Source organism: Verticillium dahliae, genomic scaffold (assembly GCF_000150675.1).
Source record: "Verticillium dahliae VdLs.17 supercont1.9 genomic scaffold, whole genome shotgun sequence".
Lineage (NCBI taxonomy): Eukaryota > Fungi > Ascomycota > Sordariomycetes > Glomerellales > Plectosphaerellaceae > Verticillium > Verticillium dahliae.
Window position 1 is genome coordinate 796,355 of NW_009276929.1, and position 20,009 is coordinate 816,363.

The 20,009-nt window shown below is 52.8% G+C and overlaps 5 protein-coding genes across 5 annotated transcripts; 2 read left to right on the plus strand and 3 right to left on the minus strand.

Annotated features, from left to right (window-relative positions):
- Positions 1–4,018: 4,018 nt before the first annotated feature.
- Positions 4,019–4,740, plus strand: VDAG_05184 (uncharacterized protein; the record flags this gene model as incomplete). Its single annotated transcript, XM_009654920.1, has 2 exons — positions 4,019–4,078; positions 4,195–4,740. 2 exons carry the CDS (start codon positions 4,019–4,021, stop codon positions 4,738–4,740), a joined length of 606 nt encoding a protein of 201 aa, XP_009653215.1.
- Positions 4,741–8,699: 3,959 nt separating this feature from the next.
- VDAG_05185 (uncharacterized protein) lies at positions 8,700–10,359 on the minus strand (the record flags this gene model as incomplete). Its single annotated transcript, XM_009654921.1, has 3 exons — positions 8,700–8,719; positions 8,848–9,716; positions 10,199–10,359. 3 exons carry the CDS (start codon positions 10,357–10,359, stop codon positions 8,700–8,702), a joined length of 1,050 nt encoding a protein of 349 aa, XP_009653216.1.
- Positions 10,360–16,284: 5,925 nt separating this feature from the next.
- VDAG_05186 (uncharacterized protein) lies at positions 16,285–17,030 on the minus strand. The gene has a single exon (XM_009654922.1). The coding sequence runs from the start codon at positions 17,014–17,016 to the stop codon at positions 16,330–16,332; it is 687 nt and encodes a 228-aa protein (XP_009653217.1). The 5' UTR covers positions 17,017–17,030; the 3' UTR covers positions 16,285–16,329.
- A 160-nt stretch (positions 17,031–17,190) lies between these two features.
- On the plus strand, positions 17,191–18,157 carry VDAG_05187 (uncharacterized protein). The gene is made up of 3 exons (XM_009654923.1): positions 17,191–17,215; positions 17,291–17,412; positions 17,467–18,157. The coding sequence occupies exons 2-3, from the start codon at positions 17,292–17,294 to the stop codon at positions 17,844–17,846; spliced, it is 501 nt and encodes a 166-aa protein (XP_009653218.1). The 5' UTR covers positions 17,191–17,215; position 17,291; the 3' UTR covers positions 17,847–18,157.
- Positions 18,158–18,640: 483 nt separating this feature from the next.
- On the minus strand, positions 18,641–19,701 carry VDAG_05188 (BTB/POZ domain-containing protein). Its single transcript, XM_009654924.1, has 2 exons — positions 19,337–19,701; positions 18,641–19,285 (listed from the first exon to the last, which is right to left on the minus strand). Exons 1-2 carry the CDS (start codon positions 19,666–19,668, stop codon positions 18,697–18,699), a joined length of 921 nt encoding a protein of 306 aa, XP_009653219.1. The 5' UTR covers positions 19,669–19,701; the 3' UTR covers positions 18,641–18,696.
- Between the last annotated feature and the right edge of the window lie 308 nt (positions 19,702–20,009).

The window sequence follows — 20,009 nt, forward strand, 5'->3', positions numbered from 1 at the left end:
CCGTAAGTGTACCCTTGTTGGGAGATTTCTTGAGATATGGTGTACTGACTCTGTTTACCGAAGGTAGGGTCTAGATCGGCGTACTGTTCCATTAGGTTTTGGATTGTTGACCCGTTGTGAACCTATCGTGAGTCCTTTTTGATTATTAGACTTGAATCCCTTGCGGGAGATTGATTGGATTACGTATGTACCCCGGCTTACAGTGTTGCATGTGATATTCTGTGGAAAGGAATGGAAGGATACTTGGAGGGTATTTGGTGAGTTTGAAAGATAGTGGAGGTGTGTTCTGGGAATAGCCTCATTTTTGGAATGATACCACTTGGAGTTTCTTTGGACTCTTCTTTCCTCTCCACTATACAGTTCTGGGAATGGGTATGGGGCGTAGCCCCGTACGAAGGAGCATAGCGACTGAGTCAGCTGTTGTAAAAGGAATGCAACAGATAAATTGTAAATGAAGTGAGCATTGACAATCAATAGTGCCAGTTGAGATACTGGCCATGGCAGAGCGGAGCGATGGGAATGAACGGAGTGAATGGGGGCAACCTGACTGGAAGGAGGGAAAGGAACGGAGTGAGTAAGCGGAGCGACCTTACCGAAGCGGAGCGAAAGGTGAAGGAAGGGCCCAGGGCACACCGAGGAGGTACGACGAGAGTGATGACCCAAGGGGAACCGAAGGTGACCCAAGCCATCTTAACTATGGCCAGGAAGGACATATTGGGCCATCTTATAAACAAATTATAGGTTTGGCTCCCGCCAAATATGGTCGTCCCTCCCATAGTTAAGATGGCCTTCAAACCGACCTTCGCTGCGCTGTGGTGGTTCACTCCCCCAGGGGTCGTGTCCCCTACGTCGTCCCTCCTTCAGGGCTCTTCATGACCTTCGCTCCGCTTCGGTATGAGCACTTCGTGCATGCCCTCCGGGCGGTCACTCCGTTCCCCCATGGCCAGTATCCTCATAACTGGCTTGTATTGGTATCTCAGTCGCTTTCGCTCCTTAACATCATCACATACAAAGTTACATTCTCACGGTGTTTCATTCCATCTGTATCCTTACTTCATTTGGGCTTGACTCAGTCGTTTCACTCCTTCGTACGGGGCTTCGCCCCATACCCCCTTTCATAATCAGAACGAAGGTGGAAAAGGTATCGGTATCCTTCAATCAAAGTTCATCTACCATCTCACTACTCGAAGCTATTCAAAATCATGTATCCTCAAATCAATCATCTTCCTCCCCTCTCTCTTCCCATTACAGAAATGGGTATGGGCGAAGCCCGTGACAAGGAGCACAGCGACGCAGTTCAATACCTTCCTCAACCTCCCGGCTATCAACAAACCTCATAAACACAACCCAACACGAAAGCAACTACCCAAACTTGTGCTAAACTGTTCGTCACTCACGCTCTTTCTCCTCAAAAACGGACGAAAGGAAGGTCCCTGGTACCTCATGGCACCGACAATCCACGCTTGACACACCACAGTATCTACAGCATCCTTCCCGCTCATAAAAATAACTCTCACGCCTCAACATCGGCCGACATGGTACACCAGACCTCTCCACCCTCTCGACGGTCACACTACCTGGTATGACAATCTCCAACGGGGGCACCATACAGTCTTCACAAATTCGACCACACTCACCCTTACAATCGCCCGACGCTCCACGAAGCGCTGCCTCCCGCCGTGCTGACCACAACAAACGCTCTGCCTCGGCTTCTGCCTCCTTCTGCTTCGCCTGCAACCCCCTCCGACGGAAATACTGTCTCCGGACCGCACTACGACCTTCACCTCCATCCACACCCGAAAGAGAACACGCCTCACAGGAAGAATCAACCTCGGACTGGCTACACTGCCCAGACCCGGCAGGACTACCACCATGCCTGACCACTCCTTCGCAGACCTCACCTGACGCCATGACAGAAACAACACCACAAACGTGCCTAAACCCGAGAAGCACCGTCAACGTAGCGTAAACGAAATTCGAATGCTGCAAGTCCCACGACTGCCACTCGCGTCCACAATGACAAATGCCGCCCCACGGGGAGAGAGTCTAACACATCTTCAACTCAAGAACCGCAATGCAAACACCTCAACGGTAGCTCCAAAGCCACAAAAACAGGAAGAACGAAGAGAAGAAGAGAACATGCCCTGTCCCCTTCCCAGAAGTGGGCGCCGCCCCCTTCTAATACCTTCCCTCCGGTGGGTCATATGCATTCATCGTACAACTCCTTCTGTACCACTCTCGTGAACCAATCCTTTTGGGTCATCTCCACTCCCCCTTATCTCCTTGTCTCTGGTTCGTCGCTGGCGCTCCTCCCCTCTCTGGCACACTTCCGGTCGCTAGGGCTCCCGCTATGGTGTTCCCATAGCCATAGGCGCACCCTTCCCGTCCGCCCGAGCGAGCATGGCTGCATGGCTGCATGGCAAAGTGAGGACTGGCGAGATGTTTGTCTAGCACTCCCGCGTAAGGCACAGTACATTGGGCGATCGGCGGGCCCCCGGAACGGGTCATCACTGTACAATGGTGTGTCGAAAACACGGGCAGCGTTGACAGCCTAACCCATCCGATGAACGAGGAGAGACATTGCTTGCCAATGTGATCGGAAATCCAGAATGCTCTGAAGTAGTGGTATCAGCGCAAGTAACTACGTCAACACGTACCCTGTGATGCATCATGCCGAGGGCTGTCGAGGCCAAAGACGAATGAAAGCAGTGTTGCCGTCGTTTTGCGTTCCCGTAGGAGCATGTCATGCCATAGATGGAGGTACGCACTGTACCTTGCTCGACAGGGTGCTGCACGAAAAGCCGAATCTGCTGACCTCCGCGCAACAAGCAGCCTTCTCTTCTGTTTTCGACGAGGCGAGCACGGAGCGACGGCCGAAATTCGACACGATTCGCGGTCGAGCCTAGAGCCGTGAAAGAACCAGCATACCTGCCTCTGGTCTGGAGTGTCATCGGCAACATGCCCCGGCAAGTCAAAGATGCCCTGAAAGACGATGCTTCCCCCCCGGATCGCATCCACGCGACGTGACGCCTGGCGGTCATTTGTACACTTGCCTGCAAGCGAGATGCCAAAGCCCAGTAGGATGCAGGCACCGACCGGCCGGAGAGAAAGCAGGCGAGTTTCCCATTTGGCCGCCCGGGGTCCATCCATCGCTCTAGTGTGAGGCACAATCGGCCCCTACAGCCAGGCACCAGTCGGCCAGAGATTTGTCACAGCCTGGACCGAGGACAAAACAGCGGCGAGGGAGCATTATTGGCCAATTGAAGCTCTTATAAGCTGGCCGACGGACATGACCGTCTTTGACGTTTCACCGGCCGCACGGATCACCTCCACAGGCCCCTCTCTTGGTGGCGTTGCGCATGCCGCTTGGCGTTGCTCATGCAGCTTATGCAGCTTGGAAAGTGTTGGATCCACTTTCAGTCGGATGAAGTCAAATACTTAACATCACCGCTCCCCACTGAGCAGGTAGCATTCGATCTCGATCAAGCTTCAACTGCATGCCAGAGAAATGGTCAAACGCGCTCATGATTTTGGCACGCCGAACCGCCAGAAGCGGACAATGTCTCAGGTTTGGATGGCGCCTTCCGATATGCCCGGCCACGCACTAATCTCATAGGAGCTGGCAGAGCACGTACGAGTACAAACAACGACGAACTCGATCACATCATTTCATTGCTTCATGAGGTTGGTCCCAGAGCTTCGTCAGATGATCTGGATGTCAAGTCTGTGGAGTCAACCTCCTCGTGTGTTGGTGGTCACGCAAGACAAGCTTTGGGATTGGGCGCCACTCGAGTCGACATGTCGTGAAGCCCGCGAAGTAGTATACCACTCGACCCAGCCAATGCGTCTGCCTCTTGGTCCCAAAGACAACCCCATAGTTCGCTTTCGACCGAAGTACGACTGCGTCCATTTCGAGTACTGTCCCGACCCGCTACGCTTCGATATCGACCACGACTGCCACTATTCCTTCTCGTGCGGTCTGATCATGAGCTTGCCTTGGCAGTCCCGAAAGAGCCTCATGAGTCCCGACTGCTGGATACTCCTCAGCCGACTTCAACGCACTAGAAAAGAAGTGATAGTGTCTCTTCTAGAGCTCGTCATTAGTGTGCCGTCTCATTATCAAAACACCAGTCGACCCATCTCATCGATATCGCACAGTGGGGAGAGCTGACAGGTCATGAATGCTTCTGGGAGGACTGGGGACCAACCGTGGCGGAAGCGTGGCTGAGCCTTTCGTGGGACTTCGCATCTAGGTCGAGAGCCTGTCTGGATACGCTCGAGATCACGAAGAAGCTGCTCTCTGCGACTTGCTTGGAGAGCGTTCCCGACAGACATACGTTCTGGACCTGGGACCCTTCCAACCCCGAGTCCGAAGCCAGACAATATGTGCTGTGGGAGTACGAAAGGGACGGCAAAAGGATCCGCGTGCCTTACGGGGGATGCCGAAAAGCCGGTATGGAGGCCGACGACATGCTGGACTGGGTGAAGACGGCCTATCCAGCACTGGGCTGGCGTCTCGTTGTGAAGATTCAGGTGGTACCTCGAGCGAAGGACCCACCAAACTCCGGGTTTACAGTGGCCGGACAGGGTGTCATCGACACGCCTCGAAGGACGACGCACCGCCGTGTGGTCGACCTGCTTCGGGCATCAAGTTTCGAGGGTGTCGGGTTCGGTGGGGCCCTACAGCACCGGGAACGGCAGTGCAGCTCAATCCGACCAAGTCGTCAACGATGCGGTTGACCTACGCCGGCCCCCGTGTGAGCGACCGACAGCTATAGCAATGTGAGGATGTATGCTGTTAGAAAGATGAACTGTAGAATGAGAGATGAGATGCGGTCTTGGAAAGGGCGGCCATGCTTTTTCTGCGCCCAAGTCAGTCTCTCAAGGCGGGGGTGGCTGACCGACGAATTCAGCCACCCCCTCCCTGTGGCCTTTCGTTCGCCATCTATCCCGAGGCGCTGGCAAGTTCGGAAACGCGCCCTGGCCGTCAACGAATGCGTTGCGAGGTGGACGGGATGGTCCGGTGAGGGTATAACACCTGGTAGGACAGATAGCAAGGCGAGCTTCCGAGGACTGTTATGGCAAGATGCAAAGAGACCTGCAGTGAGGCCTGCCTTGGTCGACAGCGCAATTTTTTTTCCAGTCTATTCCAAAGTGGCGCAGTGGCAGAGTGGCATATCTCTTGACTGCAGAAGAACAGACATGTGTAGACAGACCGGGCGGCCACCCTGTGATCTTGGCTTTGATAGACTGTACCACGACGAAATGTGGATCACGACGAATGTCACGGCACGTCTGATCAAATAGAGAGTATCGACAGTTCCATGCTCGCCTTCCTGTGAAAAGTACCTGTGACTGAGCTCTAGATGGTGATGCTGGGTGCACGACGGAGTCGCGCTGGAGTGACGCTTCAGGAGAACATGCGAACACCTTTCTCCTAGGCATACCCACGTCTATTTCTTCTATATACGTACTATATCCTGCTTGTTGAAGCGTAAGACAGCTTTCAATCCATCAGTGCCTAATTGCGCACATTAGCACTCTCCAACTAGATAGTGTGTTCTTTCTTGGATTGATGATCGGCAGTTCGGACATCTATTGCGCCGCTTGAGCCAGTCCACCCCGCAGAGCTCGTGAAACTGATGTTCACATGGCAAAAGAACAACATCTTCACCATTTGCCATCTTCTCGAGGCACACAGTACAATCCTCCATGCTGCTCGGGCCAGGCATGTCGCAGCCCACCTTCCTCCGTTCCAGTCTGCTGATGGCGTCCGTTGAAGCTGGAGGCGCTGCGTTGTTGGCACTATCCAACCCAATGCTCTGCCGAAGCCGGGTGACCACCGTATTCGGATCAAGCGATAACAAATTTGGCACAGGAAACATGCCGATAGAGAGGTCAGCGAAGATTGCCGGGCCGAGGATTCCAAGTTGTGCGGGCACGCTAACGATGATCCTGTGCATTCGACAGCCATACCTCAGTAAAGATTTCGGGCAGGGATTCAAGACGGCGAAGCCAAAGGCTCTTTCGACTTACCGGTGGTCTTTTATATTGTCTCTTCCCCTACGTGAATCGAAGAAAGGTCCATGATGAGAAGCTTGGACTTACCTTCGAATGCCGGACAGGAACCTCAACGGGTGATACGCTATGCTGTTCCCGCCATATGCGCGCGTAGACTGGCCACGCTTCCATGGACTTCTCTGATTACGTGCACGATGAAGGAACGAGCAAGTTATGCCAAGTGTAAGATGATTGTATTCCAGGTTGTGGAAGCCGTCGATGTTGCTGTGATTGGGAGGATCGGAGACGCCGTGACCCTCTCTTCGAAAGACCCGTTGTTCCGTTCGCATGGGCTTCCGCCATCGTGGGTTGGCAGAGACTGCCATTTCCGCAAGTCGTCGGCGATGACTGGTGGTTGTTGTCAAACCACGGCCTACGTCGAGGCAACCGCTCTCGAGAGTTTGCCCTATCGGGCTATTGTATAGCGAAGTTGTTGTCTCGCCTCGGTCGATCAGGTTTGCAAGCTCTCGGTCTGTTGACCATATGCTGTGGTTGCTTCGGGATCAACAGCGTGCCTATGGGTCCAGTCAGGTAGGAAGAGTCGGGACGGCCTGTGCGGACCGTAACTCAGCTTGAGCGCGAAAGAACGCGAATCGGCCGACTGGCAAGGGTGAATCGTGATTCGGCCAATCCTCAGAGTACTGTAGGCTGATTACATGTCAGCCTTTCGTTCTTGGCACCTATGGAGCCAGTGCAGACAATACTGGATGGTGCCAGTTCTGGTGAGCCCCATGACAGTACAACGAGGCCTGGTTCTAGACCAAACAGCGGGTAACCCAGCTGAGCTACCAATCAAAAACAGCACTGCGGACAGCCGCCGTCTGATGGAAACAGGAAGCGCCGAGTAGATAGGGGCTGTCAGGAGATAGCGAAACAGGACAGCATCGGACCAAGTACAGCAGATCGGAGAAGGGCATACTGCCTTGAATTTATATCCATGGGAACGAAGGAGCCACTCGTACCATAGTATAGTCCGTTATCACCGACCATCAGTACTGATCTCGGGCTCACACCACAACCGGGTAGCGCGGTCTTTCCCATCACTGTGCAGGTACGATTCGAAGAGCCCGCTTGGCGGGTTTGGATCATGGCCCAAGAGAAGGCGAGGAATAGCTAGCTAGCTAGCGTACGAGAAATAGGCCCAACAGCCCTGTGTATCGCGACCTGTCCTCCCGTGTCCGTCTCCTGGGCAAGGCCCCGCCAGCCATCAGAAACATCCCTTTGTCCCGTGCGCTGCGTCCCCCTTGAGCGACTCCATCCGCGTTTGTTGCCTTATGATGGATACATCTCTTGGCCAAACCGAAACAAACATCGACAGATGTCGAGTAGAGGTTTGCAGACGCGATGCACAGCAGCCTCGCTGGTTATTATACAAGCCTCCGTCGTTGAAATGATCAGAACCAAAGACAGATTTGTGTGCCCGGCTTCACTGGCAATGCCGTGTTTTGTACGCTCTCCCTCTTCATGTGCGCAACGCGACGCTGCTGCAGAGCCTCGAGATGTTCTTTACAGTGGCTCCTTAGTGGCTCGTCTCGCCGTTACTGAGCGGCACACCGGCACACCGGCCCTAACGCCCTTGCCGCTCCGTGGACAGCAGGATCTTGCCAGGCTCAGCACCCGCGCGACTCAGCACGAGCATTGTTGACGATGGTGGGTAGCCGGCAACCGCGAGTGTTGCTTCGGTGCGGCCGTCACAATTCTGCGGATCATCATCCATAACGGGAGTAACGGGAGTAACGGAAGGTGGAGGAGCATCTTCTCCAAGCACCTGACCCACTTTTCCCTACCTTAGGCTGCGTCTGAGCACACCAAACACTCTATTTCCAGTCACCTACGCTGATTTGGCAAGCCGGCTGGATCCTCGGTTGCCATTGCTATTGCACAGCAATGTCGCGGGTGCAACTCTGCCACCAGGCCAGACCCCACCAGTATGCTATGGCGGCCACTGAAGAGGCAACAGTGCTCTTTGCTAACTTTTGCGCTGCAGTGACCTTGCTTTTTCTCATCCATCAAGCAGCCTAGCAGACAACGTCCATTTATTTCGAAGGACCCCGATCTATACTCGCCCGAAACTATGCATTCGGCAACAGGATAGTTCAAGTGTCAGGGCACCGCGGACAGGCTCAAGCAGGACAAGTCAGTGTATGTCCTGAAAGCCGGCCACTCTGGAATAAGCGTTGCACACAGGAAGGGACTGCAGAGGACCGATGCTGCGGCTCAGATATCGGTCGTGGCTCCCAGACATCCTACCACATTCGCTCAGTCCCGGTACTGGGCTCTGCTGGCAAGCCATGCATCATGCCCTGCGCTCGAGATCGAGGACCTTGCTGTGAGCACACTTCACCTTACGATCACGTCCGCTCGTCCTCCACCATTCGAGCATGCATGCTATAGCGACACTCACGAGCGCTGGAAAGACGCAGTCGACGTCAAACACAGCAAGCCGAAAAGACTGCGGGATATAAACACTTCAAAGAGCAAGAACTTTTATTCAACGCTGACCCTTGAGGCCCGTGGCCTGTTTATTCCTTCCTGTCGTCTGCTTCCAGGATGCATCTGCTTACTTCTCGTCATACAAAACGAACAGGCCGATCCACCAGCGCTCGAAAATACTTCATAACGAACGCATGAAGACCAAATCAGTCGTGGGGAATGACATCTTTCAGGTATGTCGTCGAACAGAACTTAGGCTCGTTGGGATCAAAATCCTCCGCCGCCCAACGATGTATGTGAGTGAGGAGCTGATTGCAGCAGTATACGACATGAAAAAGGGGACGACAGACTCACCGTGCTGGGTCACCATGGATGTTAGCTCTGCGTCGGCCCGGATATGAGGTGCGAACATCTCTTCGAGTTCAAACATCTTCGTATGGAGATTGTCGACGAATTTCCACTGACGGTACAGGGTATCATAAAGCATAAAACCTTGAAATATGAGCAACCCGACGAGTGCGTGGCTGCTGTCTTGTGTGCTCGGCAATCTTTCCAATACTTGAGTGAGCTTTTCGAGTTGAAGACGACGTAGGGCCTTTGAAACTGCCATGTTGACTTGCTTTGCGGGAGTGCCATTGGAGAGAGTCCCTTCTGAGCTAGGACTGGACTCTTTGAGGAAAAGCATGCTGCTCTGGAGGCAATGGGCCACCAAAAGCAGCAGGACGTCGCGGGCGAGAGAATCTGTGCCAGCCTTCCTGAAGATGGTAGTGAGAATTTCTTGAACGATGTGATCGTCGTAAAAACATTTCCCCAAGAACTTTGCAAACGTTGTGGGCTGCAAATGCTCCTTCAGATATTGCTCCAATACGGCGTCTTCAGGGGGGCCTCCACAAAAGGCCGCCGATGATGTTTTGGCTTCCTTGTTGTCCGTGTTTGGTCCGAAAACCAGCCACTTAGCCCCAGTCGGTACCCGGCATGAAACGACTGACACAGTGAGACGTGGGCCGTAATCGTGTGTGAATTGCTGTTGCTCTTGGTCTTTCCCGCCACAGACGCATTCAACGCCATTTGTCTTATCAAGATCATTGAACCAGTCTTGGAAAGCGGAAGCCATGCCGCCCAAGACTTTCTTCTCAATGTCAGAGTCAAAGAACTTGGGCAGATGCGTCTCTGAAGACTGGGGCGTCGTGCGGCACATTGTCGTAGCCCTACGAAAAGCCGTGCTGGGTTTTCAAGGTTACCACAAATCAAAATACTGCGGCTTTGGGTAGATACGTACGCCATCTTCATTGAAAGAATAGGAAAGGAATATCTCTGTGATGAATACGGCCAAGCATTTGATTGTGCAGCGGATCTGAACTATAAGACTTGGAGGCTACGACCAGGCGCGTTTCTCACAAGTCGGCGACGCCTTGGTTCGAGGCTGACCTGGCGAGTGATTCCACGCGATGGCTGCGAGAAAGCCGCCCGGCCAAGGTTGTGTTGGAGCCCAATCGCACTTCTTGACTTGCGGTGTGCAAGGCTATCTACTTGCAACGAACTGTCGTGTCTGCACGCTGGTTGGAATGGACAAGAGAGGCCGGGAGTGGTGGCCCGAATAAACGGCCGCTTTGTGCCAACAGGCACTTTTAGTAGGATGAATCTTCACCGACTGTCTGATTTGCCCCATGGTAACATCAAAGGTGAGGCGGCAAGGCTTCGATACGTGGCATGGCGTTGTGTTGGTGACTGATTGACGCGACCTGTGGCCGCCTGCGACGGCCATCCAGGTGATTTGTTCTCGACTTCGATGTTCTCGATTTCTAGTTGAAGGGCCTTCCTCACAGCCGAATACAACTGTGATATTCGGCGTTGCATGACGGCCATTGTTGTGAGTGCGGGAGGCGTCTATTCATGATGACGCGTCAACAAGGCAATGCGTAGTTTGAAGCCCAACGACAGACATGTCTGCCCGAACAAAAATGACGGCCAGGAAGAATGGTCCTCGCCCTGAGCGGTTGGCCATCACGTTTGGTGAGAATGCGGTTGATCGTCGAATGTATCTCCCACAACAGCCACATGACCCATGCTCGACCACAGAAACAATTGTGAACGGGGCATTGGCCGGGTCAGAGGCTGCGCATTAGGCTCTCACGCGAGCATGCCATGTCAGCCCGCCACCCGCGACAACTGACCCCGACCATTACAATAGCGGGTGCTCCCTCTTGTCGTAGCCCCCCTTGTCATATCCGAGGAGGACGGCGTTGCCATCTCTGCTCTGGTAGCTGCTGTCATGGGCAGAAAGGCGATATACCAGCGGCTACGTACCTGTTTTGGTGGACAAGGAGTCATCCTGGCCTCGCCCACGGGCCACTGCTGGATCTTAAGTGGAAACAAAATTTCCCGAGGCTTGGCAAGCGGACAGACCATCACTGACCGAGGCGTCAGAACACCATGCCTCTTGTGTATACGCGCCAGCAACGACCAGCATTTATTACAGTCATTCATCACTGACTATTAGCCCTAATTCTGGGCTCGCGCCACAACCAGGAAGCGCGGTCTCTCCCGTGACTATGCAGGCGCAATGCAAGGGGGCCCACTTGGCAGCTTGGAACATGGGCCAGGAGACATGCTTGCATGCTCTAATCGTAGGCGCTGGATTGTCCATTGCACGTGCTACCAACCGTCAGTTTGGTGAGCCCAGGCAAGCTCGAAAACAGCGTTTCTCATCTCATGGAGTTTCCATTGCGGGAAGTGTGTCGTTCGGTTGATGTGGAAGCCCCAACTGAGAATGGGAGCGCTCAAAGCATGTCGTCATCTTCCATTACTGCTGACCCTTACAGTTTGGCCATGGCTTATTAACATCGGTAATTTCTCACGCCCAGGCCCATCCTTCAGAAGACTGGATGACAACGCTTCCCGAGAGCTTCCACACGCTTCGCACAGTCACACTGTCCGCGGTGACGAGGAACTCCTTGCTGTTAAGTCCTACGAGCGTCCTCCCCAATTTACCGGCCCCGAATATCCAGACTGGTTCAGCATCAATAGTCAATGGTCCTCCAAGCTCCCCTTCTAGTGCAGTCGGCTTAACATCGCCTCAACCTTTCTTTCTCGTCCGATGGTGCTCCCCCTTCGCCGACTGGGCCGCTGGCTGACCTTAAGATACAGGAAACATCTGGAATCTCCCCTATACATCAATTGTGACTAAGGTTAAAATGTATTTATTAATGGACGCACATGCAGAGGCCAGCCGTCAGAGCGGAATGGCACATGTGGGTTTCAAACGGATCGACCGCCAGCCGGTTTTCTTGTGTATCGGAGTCGATGTTGTATGAGACCTCTGCAGGAGATGACCGGCAGCAGTGAGTTCGGGGGTTGGTGAAGGGGCTTAGGTTCTCGCCTTGAACTCTTTGAATCGGAGCATCAGATAGTAAAGTGGTTGATCAGGGGACGGCAGGAATGGGATTATGGTAGACAAAGATGTCCCAGCGCGCAAAGAGTATGGCTGTTGAGTTTCTTGACGAGCAGCTGCCGAGTTTGACAGAAGCAGCGGTGCACTTGGCCGGTACAACGATCCTTCAGTAGAACTAGAAGAATGATGAGTGGCGACTATCAGCCTCTTGGAATACGCCAATCTAAAGTTGCAATCTGCGTTCGCATTACTGCAATTTTCACATCTCCTTTTGCTTTCGGATGGGTGCCCTCTACAACTAGTCTAAGGTTAAGTTAGAGAAGGTATTTAGAAAAGAGACCAGGCGTTAAGCGTCGATTTAGACCGTACTTACCCTTTTCTCACGACAACGATCGCAGGCAATTTTCTTCTTCGCTTGATAGTGGCGATCAAGGCTCGACATAAAGAATGGTAAAGGATCTCGTTGTGCAGGGATATACGCATGCGGAAGCTCCTGGCTACTTGAAACTTCTCCTTGGCCGCCTGCAAGGCCACGTTCAACATGGCCGTCGTCCCCTCGAAGTAAGTAATTCATCCAGCATGCCGACCGCTGCCCTCTTTGATCCTATACATTTCACAATATTGACAAAGCAGCCGTGGTTAGGTTGAGCGGCGCTACGTTGGATGGGTACCAAATGGCCAAGTCATCTGTAGTTGAGTGAAGAAGGAAGCAGTGGGGATTAGTAAAAGAATGAGGGTTAACCACTTTATTCTCGCTTTACTGCAGTTTCGACATCTCCCTCTGCCCCCAGGCAGGCTCCCTCCACAAAAAATCTAAGTTTCAGTCAGAGAGGTTTTATTAAGAAAGGACCGGGCGTTAAGCTGCGGTTTCGAATGGACTGACATTTCTCTTAAGACAGCTATCGCAGGTAGTCTTCGCCCGCTGACTCCGACTGATTCGACTCAGGTTGTTTACACTTCGAATGGATGCTGTTGACGGAATTGTAGCCATCACACTTATGCTCTTCTTGGTATTACATCTAGTCCGCTGTATTTGAGCGATGAGTGGAGTGGTAATAGGGAATAGTAACGAAAGGAAGTAAGTAAAGTGACGAAGTGAAGAGAGGCGATGCCCTCCCTTTCCGGACATACTGGCTTTTCTGCCCACCAACCCGCAGGTATACTCTTTTTTGGACGTCAATAGATCACCAAAAATAGATTACTCTCCCCATGTCGATACGCCCACCAGAAGGCTACAATCGAGTTCAACCTGTAGTAAGGGGCGATGACAGCCGTAGTAGCGCCCCGTCCCTAGGCCCAAGCAGCAACGCGCTTCTCACTTCAAGGCCCGCAGCCCCGGCCATACATGGAATATTCAGTGGCTGCTACCTTTCCGACCCCTACACCAACGGCTCTAGCTAGTGCCCTGATGACGGGCTCGCCCCTCTTCGGTACGCTTCAGTTCCGGGCTAGAAGGTTACGAAGACACGAGAGGCGTGTCTATCTATATCGGCGTACGGCGTACTAACACGTTTAACAGCAGTCTCAGGTATGAAATTCTTGACATTATACCAGAGAGCGGGTAATGGGAACAGCCGGCGGGCTTCAATAGCGCATTCATGAGTCGTCTGTTTATTATGTTTCGATCACCTCGCAAACGGGCGCAACCACGTAACCTCGACCATCTCCGTAAATCATCGTCCATTTGTGGCACCGTACGGTCCCTGACACGGGAGCATCGCGACGACCTCGATGCTGTTGCTGGCGCCAATATCGTTAACCGACGTGTGGTGTTATTATTAACACCATCGGACCCTTGCCCCTGAAGCCGCCAAGACCCGTTTCTTACCGCCAGTCGTACTGTCGTGTTGCTAGCGTCCGTCCGCTACTCATTCTTGGTCAAGCCTGCTGTATTGCAGCTCAGCCTTGCCCTTAAGAGGCGGTTCGCCAGCGCGCTCCATATGAGCACGGACACTGGTTGCCTTACGGGGAATTACAAAAATCAAGCCGACCAGTCGGCTGGGCCGGATAAGTCCCCATATGCCCAACCATGCATGGGACTATCGTTGGGCGACCCGCGGCCGATTGCCCTGCTTTGATTAGTAAATATGAATAACCTGCACACTTGGGGTCTCGCCAGGTTACAGGCTCCAGGCAGGAAGCATAAACATCATCATTTTGTCATCCATCTGCAGTCTATCCGCACGCACACAGCCAGGGAAGGAACGTCTCTCCAGCCGCGCTTCCCCTTACCATGGCTGTTAGCATTGTAGCCAAGCCTGTTGATAGCTGGAATTGTGAATATGGCCACAACGACAGACCTGGCTCGATGACATGTGCGGGGGCCAACGCGAACGCGGAAACCTACGGCAACCCAAAAAAATATTGCTTAGCCAGTGAGACGAGTCTGTTTTTGATCTCAAGCGGTGACGTTGTTGAATGGGCTTCACAGCTCGCGTGAACCCAATCCTTAGCTAGTGGCTGCGCCTAAGAGCTCTGGATCATTGATTCGGTGTTGCGGGTTGTATTGGGTCTATTCTTCTAAGAGTGAGGGTTCTGCTGCCGGAGCAGAGAACCCCTTTTTGTCTGTTCGGTTGATCACGTGAACTGAGTCCACGTGATCCTCCGATCAAACAAAGCTATCTTATCTACCTGGTTCAACAGACGTATCTAACAAAGTAGCCAGAGCAGCTCAAGGCAAATTGAGTCTCAACAATAATGTCATCCTCGCGAAGCAAGACAGTGAAACTGAGTCAGGAGTATTTGATGACCCCTACATGCAGCACGTTATTCAGATCAAGGATGGACTGCGAAGCTTGGCGAGACCAGATGACCGCTGTGATCCATTCAAGGCGTTGGAGATGCCGAGACAAGGCGGCTCTCGCTGCACTAAAATGAAGGACAGCCTGTTCGTAGGCGCAGATTCGCGTAGAATTCGAGAGCATCTGCATTAGGAACACACGTGGGACGGACAAGGCGAGCCGTGGAGGAAGGGTCTCTATTACCAGCAAGTTTTAGGGCGTAATATCGGGTTGTCTCTTTTGGGTCAGACTCCTTCCCGAAGTTTTAGCGGACCCTCGTCACGTATCAATCAACGAGGTGTGATATCACGACCGGCGTCAATGACAGTCCAGCCCGCCTCAGGATTCGAACCGGGACCTTTCCATGAGTAGTCTTCTTATCGCAGAAGTCATGCATGTATTCGACAATGAGTGCCTTGCCATGCTTGCTGAGATCCTCACACTTCTTCTTCAGCCGTGGCAGCATGGCAAAGACGAAGTTGGGGTACCGGCCGGATTTGGGGGTCGTGGCACCCTCGGCGGTCGTGAATTTCCACCATACATTGGAGATGGCAGATGGGTTTATCGTCGTTTCATCGAGGCCAACTGTGCTATATCACCCTTCTTCTGAGAAAACTCTCACATCAACCAAACCGTTCAACACTGCCAATAATTGTTGGTTAATATCCGAGTCCGGTTCGCGTCCTTTAGTCAGTCATGCCTGCACAAGATATTGTAGATTGGAAGCACTGACTGTGTCATTGAATCATCTTGGATCCCGGCCAAGTCCCAGCCCAGGAAGTCAGGCAACCCACTGCCATCGCGACTGGCACGTTCTACACCGCGTGAGACTGCGGGGCACAGTTGATGGTCAAAGTTCACTCGCATGCGACTTCGCTCCGCTGTGGGCCACGGCTGCCGATAACGACAAACGTGCGCAAAGCGCGGAGGTGAGACAGTGGTGTCTTCGTCGACGCCGGTCAGGGTGATGATTTAAATTGAACAAACATGCCCGAGGCTTGTGGAAACATGGGGTGCGGAACTCGATTCAATCTGGCCGAGAAATAAGGTCTGAGGAAACTATACGACTCTGTCCCTCGATGCGTCTACGTTCTGCACCCTCCAATTCTACAGAATTTCGCCATATTTCACGACCATCCGCCGTGTACAAGTATCATACTGTCCCTCCAAATTATAGCTAAGATCAGTATAGCATTCAGCACAACAGACTTGCCTCTAAATCGACAATGATCCCTTCGCCTCTGCGTACCCGTACTCAGCGTACCCGTACTCAGCGTACCCGTACTCAGCGCTTTCCACGCCACCAAACCCCAATGCCTTGATGCCGCCATTTCTTCACCTAGGCGTCTCGCTGTTCCGAGAAAGCCTGGGTCGGGCTGCCGTCGGCTGGGATAGAGTCCTGTCGCCGCCCATCTTCAATCACGGCGGATACTGACGGCTGCGCTGAGCTCCCGGTTGTGGATGGAACTCGGGGCTGCCCTGACTGTGGTGGCTTTCCTCCAGAACAATCTGACGTGTTCGACTTGCCGACTATCTGTCCCTTCAGTGCTTGTGTCGGGCTGCGGACCCCAAGTCCCAAAGTCCGTCCAAGTTGTACTTGAGGAGGAGTTGGCCCCTGATCCCACCCGAGACGCGTCCTACCACCGTCTGAGGAAGGTTCTGGTCCTAGAGGGTTGTGATTTGGTCGAAAATCGACTGTGTAGGCGGGTTCGAGTTTGGGGCGCTGGGCTGGCACCGCTTCTCTGACGCCAAAGGCATGGACTCTCTTGGTGGGTGGTTCGCTGCCCGCTCGGTGAATTTTGTAATCTTGTCCGAGTCCAGCCCAAAAAGGTTTTCAAGTCTCTCTACGATCGACTCCGGTTCCATGCCCCCGAGTTCCGTGTCGCTTTCGGAGCTCTCGTCTTCAGAAGTCGAGGCAGGAAGTGCTGGCAATATGTCGTAGAAGCGAGCGAGGTAATTGAGTAGGCGCTTCTGGGATGGCATTGTCGGGGTTCTGAGCGAATAGAGCTCCTTGACGTCGCGAGGAAAGAAATCAGGCTCCAGGATCATGCCAGATGGCGCGAGAATGGAGAGGGTGTCGATGCGGGTGGTCGGGTTCTTGATTGCTCGATTCCGCATATACGCGCGTGTCTGTCGGGTCTGCACCTGGAGCTGTTGGCCTTGGACCTGGAGCTGTTTCAGAATGGCTTCAACGATATCCAGGCGTTTATCTATGCCCGTTCGTATCATTTCGAAGTCATATCGAAAGTTAGTAAACTCTTGCTGCGTCAAGTAGAGCGTGTTGCCGGGCGGTGACATGGCGCAAGCTGAGGCAGCGGAGGCAGCGGGTGTGCCAACGCAGCGATTGAGCATGATGATATGATCGCGACGCATTCGTATCACAGTCAGGTGGAGGCGGGTAATGGAATACTGGTGCACGTGACTCTTGTACCTGGAAAATAGATGATCCGTGAGGTTTATAAATCCACAATAAACAGTGGGTCGGTTCTCACGCCACATCCGCTGTTGCAGCCTCTGTTTTCGAGTAGCCTCCATGTCCTGAACAAAATTTGTAAGTTTTCACAATCCGCAACCTTGAGTGGCGTCTGTAACTTTCTCGCCTGGCTTAACCCCCTTTCCTTGGCAGCATGCCGTGTTCTTGGTGCTATAAACATAATTTGTCCTGTCGGACAGGTCCTGATTCATCTCGCTGTGCTGTTTGCATAAAGCGGGGTCGATCATGTGACGGACTAGCCACTTCGTCGACAAGTGAGTGACTCCTCTCGCGTGACCGCATATCTGGTACTGACGATTGCTACGTAGTAACAAGATATTCCACAGTAGTGGAGGATCTAAAGCGTCAGGAAGACCAAGCCGAAGCGAAGCTCAGCGAACTTCAAGAACAGTTAGCCGCTGCTGTGGCTCGCTTGTCCCGGCTACGCAAGACTAGAAAGGCGACCGAGGACCGTATGAATCAGCTATTCGCTCGATCGATGGCAGAGCTAGACGAGGAGGATAATTGCCTCCCTCCAGAAACGGTTCAGACTCGAATTATTAATGACCGGGCGGAATGGGGCCCGCCGGATGAGATTGACTGGTCTAAATACGGGTTTGACACGGGCTCATCACCCGAGTTTCCTGTATATCCACCTAAGTCGCCTTTACCATGCGACTCCTCTCAACCTGGTTCGCCAGGTTTATAATTCCAACAACCCTTACCGCCCATCATTCTTAATGAAAGGTCCCCCCCCGGAGGTGGCTTGCCCATCGCTCATCAGTCTCCCCCTGATTCTGTATCGGGTGATACAGTAATGCACTCAAGACCTCGCTCTATGAATTACACAGCGTCTAGCCTCTCATCGTATTCTTGGTATTGGGTTCTGCACCACATGACACATACACACTCTTGGGTAAGTGCCTACTGTAACTGCTGCGCCCAACCGCTGTAATAACGGATGAGTGATCCCGCCGAGCATGTATTCAAATGTACGTCTGTTAGACAACCTTTCTAAGGAAATCATGGACAGGCTCAGAGTATCGTCCATTGCAAACCTTCATCATCCATGATTCGCGAAAGGTAAGGACTTCTGTCATGAGGGACCTGCGGAGCCACGGATCGGCGGGGCTGGTTAGGGACAAGGGACTACGAGGCGTATATATGAGGGTTGCGGAGGGCCCTCCTAGCTTGAGAGGGCTAGAATTCAGATGTATACCTAACGATTGACCGCGGATATCACCTGTGCAAAACCTCTTCATTATGCTCAACCCAACGCTCTGACAAGACGTGCAATATACTCTTACGACCTGGTAGCTTGCAATGGTTTTTGCTGCCCCAGTATCATCCAGAGGCAGCATTTCTTACACGAGACGCTGGAAAAATGGGGCGGCATGTGTCGAAAGTGCACAACAAAACACCGAAGATATGAAGGTAAACAGCAGCCAGCCACGTTGAAGCCACGCAGACTGCAGGCTTCCTTTGCCAAGGTTGAGCCGCTGTTCAGGATCGCATTGTATCAAATTTGTACTGTAGTAATGGCGTGAATATCCGTCAATCTAATGCCAATGACCCCGAGCGCGTACATGGAGGAGTAGATCATAGACCAGGTCCGTGTGACACATCATCGTTGTCTTCCCAACTTCGAGATCTAGGTATTTTGGGTTGGCATACAAGACCTTAACCACCGTATCTCGCATCTCCCGAACCGCTTCTACAGTGGACGTATAGACGTACTCTGCCACAGAGAAGAATTCATCGTGGCAAAGCTTTGATGAAGATGAAGTGAGTTCTTTGAATTTAGCAAGAGACAGCGCCTTCAGCCCTTCAATGCTGTACATCTCCGCGAGCGCAAAGATCTTAGCGTGGTGCATCAGGCAGTCCCTTCCTGAGGGCGAAGATTCATCCGACAGCACCAGCGAAGTCGTATCATAGTTCGACTTGTAGAAGTACTGGACCATACAGTCCACCGCCGTTGGATCGTCCTCAACAAGGCTGATGCTTGGTTTTTCGCCTTGAGTGTGCCACTGGGGGCTGCATTTTGTGGCGAAAACCCTAGAGCGCGAACAGACAACCAACCTGTGGACTTGATATTCTCCTTTGGACGTAGAGATCGTCAGATCCGAGTGCTCCCCAGTGAGCAGCAAGCTACAATGCCAGCATTAGAGCGACGTCTGGGAGATCGCTCAAGCAACATACCTTTGAATCTCGCTCAGGCAGTCTGCTTGATCCTTCTGAACTATGGCCATAACTGGTGTGGCGACGGGAGGCGTTGGTTTGGTTTCTTTGAACAGGTCTGGAAATCTCCTCTGAGCTATGGAGTCCGAAATGAATATGCCGTCCGCAAGCAGGTCTTGGAGGATTCGGACAAGCTCGTCGTCTGAGTAGGTTGCAACCTGGAGGTAATTTGCTTCGACTACTTTGCGGATAGCCTTCTGCTTCCGTAAGCAGGAATTCTCGTATTGCCCAAAGACTCTCCTGCAGGCCGTGGAGCGATAGACGCGGATCCGGTCATCTCGTGAGACCTCCATTTGTGATTGAGGAGGGACATCGTGTTGTGCCACAACTGACCATATGTTGTTGTGTGCACGGACCGCATGTTGGCAAGACGACCCAGCCTTGCCAGTACTTCAAGACATGATGTAATTATGACTCCCCTCTAGTGGTCGGGACGGGCACACAGCGAGCGACCGTAACGACATGTGCTACAGTACCACAACAACGCGCCTCGGACGCATTACTAGATCAGAAGTAGATAAACGTGAGCGTCACAAAGTTGAATCCCGGGTTTGGCGCGCGTCCATGCCGGGGCTATTGCGGACAGATAACAATCCATAAACCCAATTCATCTTAAAGACGAATGAGCCTCCAC